Source organism: Coccinella septempunctata, chromosome X (assembly GCF_907165205.1).
Source record: "Coccinella septempunctata chromosome X, icCocSept1.1, whole genome shotgun sequence".
Taxonomy (NCBI): Eukaryota; Metazoa; Arthropoda; class Insecta; order Coleoptera; family Coccinellidae; genus Coccinella; species Coccinella septempunctata.
In genome coordinates this window covers 10,116,767-10,129,451 of record NC_058198.1, presented here as the reverse complement: position 1 = coordinate 10,129,451, position 12,685 = coordinate 10,116,767, and the positions used below count along the sequence as shown (strand labels likewise).

At 32.0% G+C, this 12,685-nt stretch overlaps 1 protein-coding gene across 1 annotated transcript in view; it reads right to left on the bottom strand.

The window, feature by feature from the left end:
* The window catches only part of LOC123322436 (cytoplasmic polyadenylation element-binding protein 2), a 70,272-nt gene that overhangs the window by 41,562 nt on the left and 16,025 nt on the right, over window positions 1-12,685 (bottom strand). Inside the window, exon 2 of the mRNA XM_044910397.1 lies at window positions 10,834-10,948. Coding sequence (XP_044766332.1) covers window positions 10,834-10,948 — 115 coding nt within the window. The remainder of the gene's footprint in view (window positions 1-10,833; window positions 10,949-12,685) is intronic.

Genomic DNA, 12,685 nt, shown 5'->3' with positions numbered 1-12,685 from the left:
CTAACTGACAAATTGGTTGCACTTAAATTGCAATTTAAGCCGGCTCATATTATTTCCTTATATTGCAAGAATTCGAAAAAATCAATACTGACAAAAAATTCATTTAAGTTTGAGCACAAAATTAAATCCTGATAAGTATTTAGTTGTTGGGAAAATCTTTGATTAATTGCGACTAATGATTCAGTGTGAATTGAACCCTTGATCATTTCCCTAATTCGATCATTCTGTTCGTAATGATGAATGATTCATGCAACGTAAAAAAATTTTCCTTCATGACTTGTATGCATATAATATCGAACATTAAAATACCTGCAAAGGTGTGTGTGTGTGTGTGTATGATGTAGAATGAATACACGTGCATCTACTGTGATCTACGTCCAAGGTCAGATTGATATTTCACTCCTTAAAATTTCAAAATCAAATACGAATACAATGATCACTCTCATTGCAATTTTATGTTAATGAGGATGAACTAATTCCGAAGGATTTCTCACATGGGTTTCATAATGTTTGGTCAGGTTCAACGAAAATATCCCGTAGGAATTGTAAATAGAAATAGATATCCAATTGTAAATATTTTGCTAACCTCAAAACTTTGCTCTATTTGAGGCGCATACGAGAGATGATCTAGCGAGAGTGTCAGATGAAAATAGTGTTTGAAACATTGAAAAAAATGAATAAATAAATTAAAATTAAATCGAAGGGTTGTATATGGGAACACAAATAATCACTGCTGCGGCTTGAATCACGTCCACAGTTTTAGAATAGCCGTTTTTACCCCTAGCAGAGTCACGTGCCAACGAACCTTTTGACGGAGTGAAGGGGGGTAGACCCCAGACTCGCGGAGGGTTATCCATCGTGGGGGCTGCTCCATAGGCCCTGAACATGGCACACACACACGACCCGCGCGGACGACCAGTGCTGTCGTTATCTAAAAAGGAACTGAGCTTACCGAGCTACAAGGCTCGCGCAATAATATAGAAATCGCTGGTTTGATAAATACAAAATTACGAAACTAACAACAAAGGGGAACGACGCAGATAGAATATGCGCAATTGACGCAATCCTATCCGGACAGCATTCTGCTGCAAACTGAATTAACCCATCCTTTAAATATCCAAATAACCATATCCAACGTGCCTCCTATGCATTCACTGATACCCAATTGTTCCTACCTAGTCATGCATGATAACGCTATTCGAATAATTGAAAAAAAAACTCAAGCACTCAAGCGCCTCTTTGCTACATTCTTATTACTAAATATGTAATGACATGATTTGAGCATGACATGCGCGTATTAGCGGAAAGATGAGCGGTACCAGTGTTACTTTGTTTCGTACATAGGCGATGTGACAGGTCTGACTCGCCGGCCAGCTCATAATGTTCAAGCTCATTGACCACTCGCTCTTGTTCACTTTTCTTTTCATCCAGATTCGTTCGGAATTAAATTAGACCGTTCAATAACGTTCGAGCGACCGTTTCGCTCTTGGAATATCAAGCGATCACTTTTACCCGCTGCTTCGCACACTCCGAATCCACGAATTTTTCGAATCACGTTGATTTCAGTATCGAATTTGACGAAAGGATTATAACCCCCCTGAAGTAGTCATAGCACTACTTTTAAACCCTTATGACCCTCATTGATGATCATCAAATTATTTGGAAGCATACTCGTCCACCATCTTGAATCTGCCTTAGTGGAAGAAATTCTAATCTCCAACTCTAAAACTCACTAGATTCCAATTTTGAATCGAATCGGGTTTGATCAAAACAAACTTGTTTGCCATCTTGTAGCATCCATCTGTAATTAAGCCATTTTGACCAATTATACTTGATGTCCCAGGATTAAAGGTAATATATTTGGATACATGTTCAGAACCTCCAAATAAGACCAAGATTTTCCTTCGTTGGAGAGTTACTTCAAATTTGAAGACTTGGTTATGGATTTATTGAATTTTTTCAAACTAGGACCCAGGAGGACAAATGGAATTTTGCATTTTTCGAATAGAGATGCACCTGAAAGTAATTTTCTCACTTATCACTCATAGCTAGAGAGGGGTGAAATCGACAACCCTTCTTGATTTTCTACCGTCACTTTTCACAAGCTTCGAAAATCATCATTGAAAATTATGCATCGAATGGACAACTTAATTTGAAAACCTTATTGTTTCCTGAGTTTTCATCTCACAAATGATAGCCAAAAGCCTTCATGATTTTCTCTCGTTGCTAAGGGTAGTTACGTATTTCGTTGTGTGTGCAAAAATTATGCCATAAATTTTTCAAATCAGGAATATGTGATGTTCAAAAAGAGACCAAAAGATCTAATTTATTCTTTACAGTTAAAAGGCACTGAAGCTTCCAGAAAAAAACTAGTAATTTCAATACATATTTTTTGATGAGCCTGAATGAAAAGTTATGTTGGAAAATATAACCGTTTAAAATTTTCATAATGAGCTGTGCCACCCCCTGAGAAAACAAAATAACCTTCAGAATAACTAGCTAAATCTGTAACACCAAGTACCCAATTTTTCGAATTTCACAGATATTTTATATTTTTGAACATCAAATTACTCGAAAACGCCGCATTATACGAGAAAATATGTCCTCTTATTTTACAAAACGTTCAAATATTCATTAGATAGTGTCGAAGTTAGTTTCAAGAGTTGGATTCTTTGAATTTTTGCTATTTTCATGGTACGTAATGAACATAATGAGAAAACTGATAGACGATGGTGATATCGTGCACTCGAAAAAGGTTCATCAAAAAAACGAAAAACTATATTCCGAAATTCATTTCATTCGATAAAACCGTTAGTGAGATAAAACTAAGAATAAGATTTCTTTATGGTTTTTCAAAAGCCTGTATCTTTTAAACCGAGCCAATTCGGAAAAAAATGTTAAAGGAAAAAAGTTTTTCTTTTTGAACACAAGAATCTACTGTTGAAATATTTGTCCTAGTCGAAGATTCACCCTGTATATAGGGGCTCTTATATGAATTTTTGATCAGCCCCTGCTTAAATACACCCCCCTTAAAACGGCATCTGAAAAGCAATTTTTAATTTTTCTTAAAAACCCAAAAACTGACAGAAATAAAATGAGCAAACATTCCATGGTGTCAACAATGCAGTACAAAAAATGTTGGTGGTGTTCCGCCATAATATCATCATGATTTCAACAACATGATTAAAACAACATGAAATTCTTCCTATTATGCTCTGATCAGAAACCCTCCAAAAAGAAGGTGATATGATGAGAGGGTTGAAAGTTAGCGAACTGGAAACGAAATCCTCTCTTTTTTATAATAGGCTGCCTCTGATTCTCCCCATATGATTGCTTTCCCTTTTTTACAAGAATTTCTAAGACGTAGAAATCTTTTTTTGTCATGACCGACACCATAAGGGTGTAAACATCCGAGATTTCATATGCTATACTTCATTTCTGCCTCTCTATTTGTTTATAAGTTTATTTTTATGTATCTAACAAACCATTCTCATTCTCATTAATGTCAAGAATAGTGTAATTGAAGCTTTCTTCGTTTTTTTGTTTCATTTGAAATATATTTTCATATACTTCTTCCTAAGAAGTGTCCCTTGTGTTGTTTTCAATTTTCCAAGTATCCACTCTCTGCTCTACAGGAAAAATCAGTTGAAGTAGTAGAAGTTATCCAAAATCTAATTTGTAATCTCTAAGATAATACTATCAATTCGTTAAGTTTTCCTGTAATATTAGATTATTGCTCCCCCATTTCCCCTTCATTATAAACGAATTCAATATATCCTGACATAAGAAATCTGTCCAAATTATTTTCATAACAACTCGTAACTTACTCCACTTGAAACTGAAAATACTGTTTACAAAGTATAGTCGTAGATCGTTTCTTCAATTTCTGACTATAGTTCAAATTGCTCCAGTTTGCCCCATTTCCTTTTAATTATAATTTATGAGATTCATTAAGTTTCCTTTATTTTCCAAAGCACTAAAGAGTTTTCCGTTATTTAATTACTGAAGTCTACGCCGAGTACTCTAATCACGTTTCTAATTTCAATTCATTCTAGGTGAGATGAAAATTAATCGAAAAAGATAATTCGAAATACAAAATAGCAGACAAAATTGTTGAAATTGATTGCGTAGTGAAATTTTGGAAAGGTGCCCTTGATAAGGGTCTTTAATTAAATTCTTATAATGATTAATTCCACTTCAATCGAGGTTCAATCCTATTGAACAGAGTGGCACGTCCAAACTTTGACAAGTTTTCAAATCAAAATCTCAAAACGTTGTACTATTTAATAAAGTGCCTTGAGGCAACCCCTAAGATTTGAGTAGGAAAAGAGCTGATATCATAAAACGCTATAGAAAACTGTTTCATTTTCGTAGAATTTATTTCGAATCCTTTCTAAAGTAACATCATTCAGACATGCCTCCCATAATGTCACCTTGAATCGTGTGTTACTTCCCTTAGAGAGAGACGTATGATTCGTGATTTTTCATATCCCTACAGTGAGATTTTGATTATTATGAACATGGTGTGAGTAGAAAGTAATGCCGAAAAGTCATATAATAATAAAGGTCTTTATTCAATAAAACTAAAATACAAACTTTTACAACATAAAAAAAAATTAATAGGGGAGATCTAGAACACTGTATCAAGTTCCGTATTTAAAATTTTGTTGAAAAATGTTTCAACAAGTCGATTTCTATATTTCAACTTACGTCACTTTTAAAATTTTTGAGAAGTTTGTCATGCATCCTTTACGAAGAGTGTGGGGTAGTTGAGTATTTTTACCTGGCAACTTTTTGTGTCAGAAATAGATAGAACTGTTTCTGAGGATGATTCGGTCATGGATGGGGTTAATTTATATTTTATTATAGACATGAAATTGTGAAACTTATTGAATACGAATTTTCAATTTCTGAAGTATTTTGGGGTGAGTGACATACGCTTTACGAGTAATTGATAGGATCCATGGCCAAATCATCAGCAGCAACAAATTTCTAATCATTCCATCATTAATGATATAAAAAGCCAATCAATGACCAAATCATCCTCAGCAACAAGAGATCCATGTCTGTCATTGCAATTGAAAGAAACTCAACGACTCCTGGTAAAATCATGACAATCTCCTCATTTAAATCTACACATGAAAAGCTACGTATTTAAAATTAAAATAAACCTGACTTTTTCCACAGAAGAGTAAAAATGGAAGACATTTTTTCTTGGACAAAAATTTAGATAGAATGCTTGGGAAGTAAAAGAATAATCAAACCTTGAAATCAAAACTCATATTTTTGTACTGATCGATCATTTCAACTTACATATTGTAGAACATGCTTTGTGAAGTTTTTATTTTATTTATTATCGAATATACTTAGATTTTCGGGAAAAGGATTCTTGATTGTACAAGATTATATTTAGCTTTTTCCTAACGAGGTTTTATCTGAAGAATTCCAAAGAATATTTGAAATCCATTTATCTCAGAACGTGTGAAAATATAATGAGGCGAAACAATAAGCTCATTACCATTCGATGGTGTTTGGTAAAATGCACTTATCCATTGGAATTGTTCAAGACGGAGAAGAATTTTTACATACTGGGCGTTTTTATCAAATAATTGGGGGATTTAAAGTGAAACTATCACCTCGTTGAGCTCGTACTGTTGAAATATAACAAGAAAAAGATGCTTAACCAACTGTATTCCGTCAGACGTACCTTACCTAATACTAAGTTGTTCACATACCATGAAGTCCACCTTGAATGTAATGAAAACCGTGGAAGTAACTAGAATACTACAGAATTTTGTCGTATATATAAAATACTTCAAATATCTAATTCCCATATCATTTCAAAACTTTCGTCAGTTGCATAAAATGGCCTCCAACAAAATTATTTCACGTGATATCCTAATTTTTTTAGTATCTAGTCAAATCGATTCAGAATCGAATCTATCTATAGATCCCGAATTAATTTTAAGACTTCAGAGGTTCATTTTTTTTTCTTCATTCTTTTTCTCGGGAAGATAAACCAACTGAAATTTCCTCAAGAATCTGGATCATTATGACTCATTCATTTAATTTAGAATTAATTGATTAAATTAACGAAGAAACTGCTGATTTTCTTATTTCCGAAGATGTATCAAAGAAAAAAAATTGTTCTTTCGAATAGATGGAAAAAAAAATGTTCATTACATTGTATACATTTTTCAATTGTCATACTTTGCTAATTGAAATAAAAAATTGTCATATTTTCAATATTGGGATGGAACACTACTCATGATACAAATTTCAAAATGAAAACGAAGATAATAGGGTAGCTTCAAAATCTTAATAGCAACACAATGAAGATAAAACGTATCATTTCATTATATTCCCTCTTAGTCATGGAATAGGGATTTATATCAAAGAAAATGGTAGTTTATTATAAGAGGAACATTGGAAATCATATAAAACACTGAATGGTAAATTATTTAATGAAGAATAACGAAGAATATTCTAATTTAAAACGGTGAAACTGATTTCCATTCAATTTTTAAAGTGCCTGAATTATTTCATCGAGATGAATAAGATTCCTTCATTTTCCACATAGTTAATGTTCAGTGAAGAATATTATAAACCCATGTGTAACTTGCTTTGTCCTTTAAGAGTAGTCATGAAGAAATTAGGTTTGCCATTTGAAAATATTTCATTATATCAAACAAAATTCACTCTATTTCTTCTAAAATTGAGACTACGCACTGTTTTGAAATATTATTTTTTTTTGCACAAATTCGATGAGGAATTGAAAACTGTTACCGCTTATCTTTTGTATCTAGACAGTGGCGTATATAGCTAATATTTTAAAGGGGTGCCGAGACGCTTACCCCATCGAATTAGGTTAGATGAAATTTTTTGATTGGGATAAGGATAATTTTGCGCCTAGTCTCCCTGTTAATAATATTCATTTCAGGGGCCTGGCCCCCCCTCCATATACGCCCCTGTATTAATTGTAATTTTGAATTTGAAACATACTTGTTATGTCTTGTAAAATTTCCTTGAAAAGGACAAGCATTGCTTAAAACATTTTATAATACAATTACCAGATTACCGTCGTCTTGTGAAATTTTAATTATTTCCTTCAGATGGTGTATAATCGAAACAACAATCATACGACTAATTGACGATTAATTATCGAATGACTCGATATCTCCGGGTAGTTGTAGAAGGATGTAAAACTTCTACTCTACGAGTATGTTTGTAGTAATGGCATGGATTGAAAGCGTTTCATATTACTCAAAATAATCTTATCACGATAGGAATTATCTCAATTTAAACTAACAATATTTCCAATATCATTACCAGACATTGTTACATCATGAGCTTTGTAGACTATAGCGGGTAAACACACGTGGATCTCAATATTTGCATAAATTGGCACTAGAATCATTTGGAGAATGAGAAAACAATGTTTTTTTATAATTTAATATAATTTTACTTATGAATTTCAGTTCCCCCTTTTAAAAAAACAGTTTGTTGTTTGATGATAAGTGAAGGCATTGAAGCTTTCTCATTGGCCCATAGTCAAAATTAAAAAAAAAAAAATTAATGTTACTGTTCCATTTTGATTGAGCTTTTCAACGAACCCACACATGGATGTTTCCTTCTGGAATACGGAAATGGGATGGGGTTTTGGCTGAAGGGTTGAAGAAAAACAATCAATTGAATTGCCAGAAAGTGAGGGTAATTAAAAATATCAATTGACGGGTTTAAGCATTTTAATTTTCATTTATTGTTTGAAGAAATATTGTTTTCATTCCATATCTATGCACAAATTTTTTTTAATATCAATCAAAAACGCGCTAGTTTTCCTGATGTAAATTCTATTTTCATTTTGGAGACCTTTCTTGACATAAAATCATAATTTTTTGCACAATGATGATGTCTTAAATCTTCAAAAAAATTAGAGGAGAATTTTTTTTTGGTGGCCTTAAGGAGTTAGTCCAAAAAAGGTAAGTCTGATTACCGTAAATGATATTTTATCGAACTTCTTTGCCCAATTCCATGAAGAAGTAAACATCGATCTAAGTATTGGAGAAAAACAAAATTGGAGAAGTAAAATCAACCGTTTTTTAAGGTAATCGTCAAATATTATATTATATGTATAATTTTCTCTAACGTATATCCAAATTGATTGAATTGTTATTTAAATAGGTCCCAACTTTTATAATAATTAAGTTATAATTTGTTATCTAGGATATATAGGTATATATATTTATATTATATATATCTAGGATGACAAAGCACCTTTAGATTTTTAATTTCAAATTGAACAACTTTTCTATATCGATTTAATAGGATGTCGTTTCCCATTATCCACAGATTCAAGGAGTAAAATATCTATTAACCATCAGTTTATAACAATTTGAAACCACACTTGTTGTTAGTAAACTCAATATGCGTTCATTACTTCTACATATATTCAATCTATATATGTATGATTGAATTGTACTTTGCAGACATTTTTTAGAATGTTCTTTTTGAACTGAAAGCTTTGGAAGTTTATTCTCGTAACACTGTCGTAGAATGATAATAATTAAGTGAAAATTTTTTTAGTGAGACTTTGAAATCCTCAAAAGTAAACGTGTTGAATATAATTTTGAAAAATTTTTTTCAAACGGAAAGTAGTTTTTACTAATGGAAATGGATATACCAGTTTTTTCATCAGATTGTGTCCATTAGGAAACCCTGCAAATTGATTATTTTCCCAGGAAAATCAGCAATTTTCACTCCAGTTTCATCAAAAGTTGTATTTCCTATTGCATACAAAGTTCAGTGAATAGGGTTCCTTTCATCTTCTAGTTTTAACCATGAATAACATGGACTTATGTGGGTTTGTACTATGTATTCAGGTGAGGGCAAGCAAAAGGGTTTCTCAAATGGCTTTGGACCGTTTCGTTAGCATAGCATAAATTCGCAATGTTGATATTCCCTATGGCTGAACATGATAGTGTAGAGATAGCTAATAAAATTTGCCGGCACTATTAAAATCCTGGTTCTGCATTGCGAAGAATTAGCTTGAGTCATTACTTATTATAAAGAGGAAATTCTAGGCTCTTTAATTGCATGAAATTTGTACAATAGGTTATCGTCGAAGAATAATGAAAAAGATAAGAAAATATTCAGTTTGCTCAACGACTTCTTTATCCTCAGTGAAAATACGCAAGAACAAACTATTGGTATCATAAATGTTCATTTTCAATAGACGAGAAAAACTTTTCTTGAATGTGGTGGTAGGTACTGAGTTTTTCACGAAACATTCACTGTAAATAAAAAGCTTGATCGATAATTCGCAATTCTTCTGTCGTTGTAGGTGTAATTTACTTCATTTTCATTTAATCATCTATCTGTTTCAAAATATGCTCATCAAACCTTTCCTTAGCATTCAAAATTTGTATTTCTTTATTTGTTTTCTTTACACGTTTACGATTGAAAAATCGTTGGTACTTTTTCTAAATCAATCAGCTTTTTCATTTTTATAACATATTGGCTAACAGGAATGGTGTGGAAAGAATCATTGCTATCGTGCCAAAGTTTTGCGAACAAATATTTGCCTCTTCAAGGCTAAAAAATTATTTAAAATTCAGTTAGTGCTGAGGCAAATGACAGAGTCTTACGCACAGAAATTTGAACATAAGACCATATCAGAAAACAACATCAGTTAACTCACATGAATATTTTAATATATTATCAATCTATAACCCATTACTTCTTTTTTTATTTTTTATCATTATTATCGTTTTATTTTGATTCTGCATTCTGAGAGGCTTCAAAAAATCTATCAGTAGTTGACTTATTTGTGCATTTCTTCATTTAATATCATTTAATTCTGATTATCATTTAGTCAATGCACAATGAAATAAAGAATCCAACCAAAGACAAAGTTATATTTTCCACAAGATATAATGATTTTTCATGAAAGACAGCCAGAGGTCATTTGAAAAAATTTGATATCGTATTCAGAGAATAATATCAAGAAAATAACTTCTTGGCAACAACGTTGGCTGTCTTGTAGAAAACAAGATTTGTTGGGTTCTTTATCTTATTGTATTTTAGGTAAATTGGCTATTTTATCATGATTGAGTGATTAACTTTAGAAATGAAAAATCGTTGTCTTGAAGCATATCAGATTGCAAAACCAAAGGGCAATAATGATAATAAATATATAAAAAGAAGAAATAGATTACCTACCAATTAATAATATAATATTTATAATAATAGATAAATGTCATTTGAATTGTTTTCTGATGTTGACGTATGTTCATATTTGTTTGTGAGACTCTTTGTCACATTAGCTATGTTTTGTTAATTCATACCACATTAATTCTCGTTCCTAAAGAACTGCCTGTTTATTTTGGCACTATACAACATTCCCTCATTCTCTCAAAGTTTATTCTATGCGGAAATAATGGACTGCAAATATTCAAATGACTCGATTATCGAATTCAACTCATGTGTGGGAGAATGATAGGCAATTATTAATAAGCTCAACATAACAAAACAAATAACATGACAACACTGAAGTCACCTGAAAGGCAATCCAATTATGTTTTTTTTTTAAATAAAGGTATAACAGGAAAAATGTAACATGGGAGTAATCTGTTGACAAAGTTCGGACAATTTTCCAAATTGACTCGAATGACAGGATATATTAAAAAAAAAATCGTACGAGTTCTATCATTATTGTTTAGGTTTGATGGGGATACGCAAAGCTCGAAGTATTGATCGTTTGAGCGTTCAAACGAATCAGTTTCCGTATTATTAGAGGGGTTGATGCTTAAAATACGAATCGGACATGAAATCTACCTTTTATGTCTGTTGATTCTGGTGTTGGCCTTATAATGTCGTTCAAATAATGTTCTAGACCTCTCATGTTCTCTAGTGGGCTACTTCCATTGGCATTCACTAAACCACAACGTTCCTGAAACAAAAAAATTTATTAATGCATAATTCAATTTTCAATGAGGAAAATTTTTGGGCATACACAGAGTGTCCCGAATTTTGTGGTACACTTACGTCGAAAATTAGACGAAAACTCTATATGAAACTACATCCATAGAGCCATTGGTTTCGAGATACAGGCTCTTCAAGGAAATTTCATGAGGATAGTAATTTTTAATTTTTTCCTAAAGTGATAGACGAAATTAAGTGAACAGGTGTAGACTCCTTTGAGTTTTGATCTCTATAGAATAAAGTGGCACGACTGGTCAGAGTATGCACTTTTTTCGTGAAAAATCGATTCTACGAATGAATGAAAATGAAAACCATGGTTTGACGATAATTCATGATGAAACATTATGAGTCAAATAAACGAACAATTCAGAGTTAAATCGTTCAAATCAAATCAAATAATGTTGAAATTAGACATTGAAGAATATACAAATTTTCACTCACATCCTCCATCAAAAATAAAGGTAACAGCTTGTATATTTTGTATATTATGTACCTATGTCGTGAAAAACCTTTTCATACAATGCTAGTCTACAACTTGGAATAAATTCAGTAAACCAAAGACAATTTTTTTGTTCGGTCAGGTTTATTAGTATTTAAAATTACTCTCTTGTTGATGTAAAAAACTGTTTTACCGCGTGTCTCAAATTTCGGATATGACCTCATTGAATGTTTTTTTGAAAGACAATCCAAATTTTTTTGACTTCTCTCTAATGGCTTATCAAATTACACTTGCATACTAAATATCAAATTCAAAGGAGTCCGAGACAACTCAATGAAATAATTGAAAGAGTTCAAAAATGAATTCATAAAAGAATTTGTATCTTTTTTTATCAAACAAAAAACTTGAATGAAAACAGGTTTTCTTTTCAGAAGATACCTTTTGCAACCTGTTTTCCCACCAAACTGGCTAGTTTGTAGCAGAAGCCCTAACGCACTTTTATAAAAGCAGTCAAACAGTGTACAGAAGCTGCTTGGCTTCCCAAAATAAAAAAATATTTCTCTATTTCTCTATAATCTCAAGACTACAGATCGATCAATGTGGAAATTGATCGTTTATCTGGCTAATTGTTCATGAGATACAGAATATTGTGAACTCTCATAACATATCAGAAGCTTCCCCAACTTCATCCCTCTGCTCTGAGCTTCTCTGAGTTCTACCTGAGTATAATATCATGCGTATTTTCACAATTTGATTTGATTAAAAAAAATACAATCATACCAATTAATTATTGCGCAATATTTCGATAATTATGATAATATTAGATGGAGTAGTCTGCTACTTTGTTACTAGGAAATGAGAGAAAATAACTTCGTTTTCTATCACTTAAAATTGATTGGTAGTGATTTGGTCTCATTTCCTGATTTATGATAATGGTATGGGAGTGCCAAACAAATCACTTATGAACACAGAAAATTAGGTATGGTCTTCTTCAATTCAAGATCAAGATTAAGTATTTTATTTTAAGAACTCTTTTAATTTCATCAGATAATGGAGGGGAAGGAATATTTTTCGTTCGATTGCATTCTATAACATTTTTCATGTGATGAAAGTGTTTTTTTTTGAAAAATTGTAATCATCCAGTGAAATAATTGATAATCGCTGATCACTGCTATAAGATGTTGGTAATGCAATTAAAGAGAGTAATTGTTGATACTTAATCCATCAATACACTTGTTCACATGAGAAATATTAATGATCCTCCTG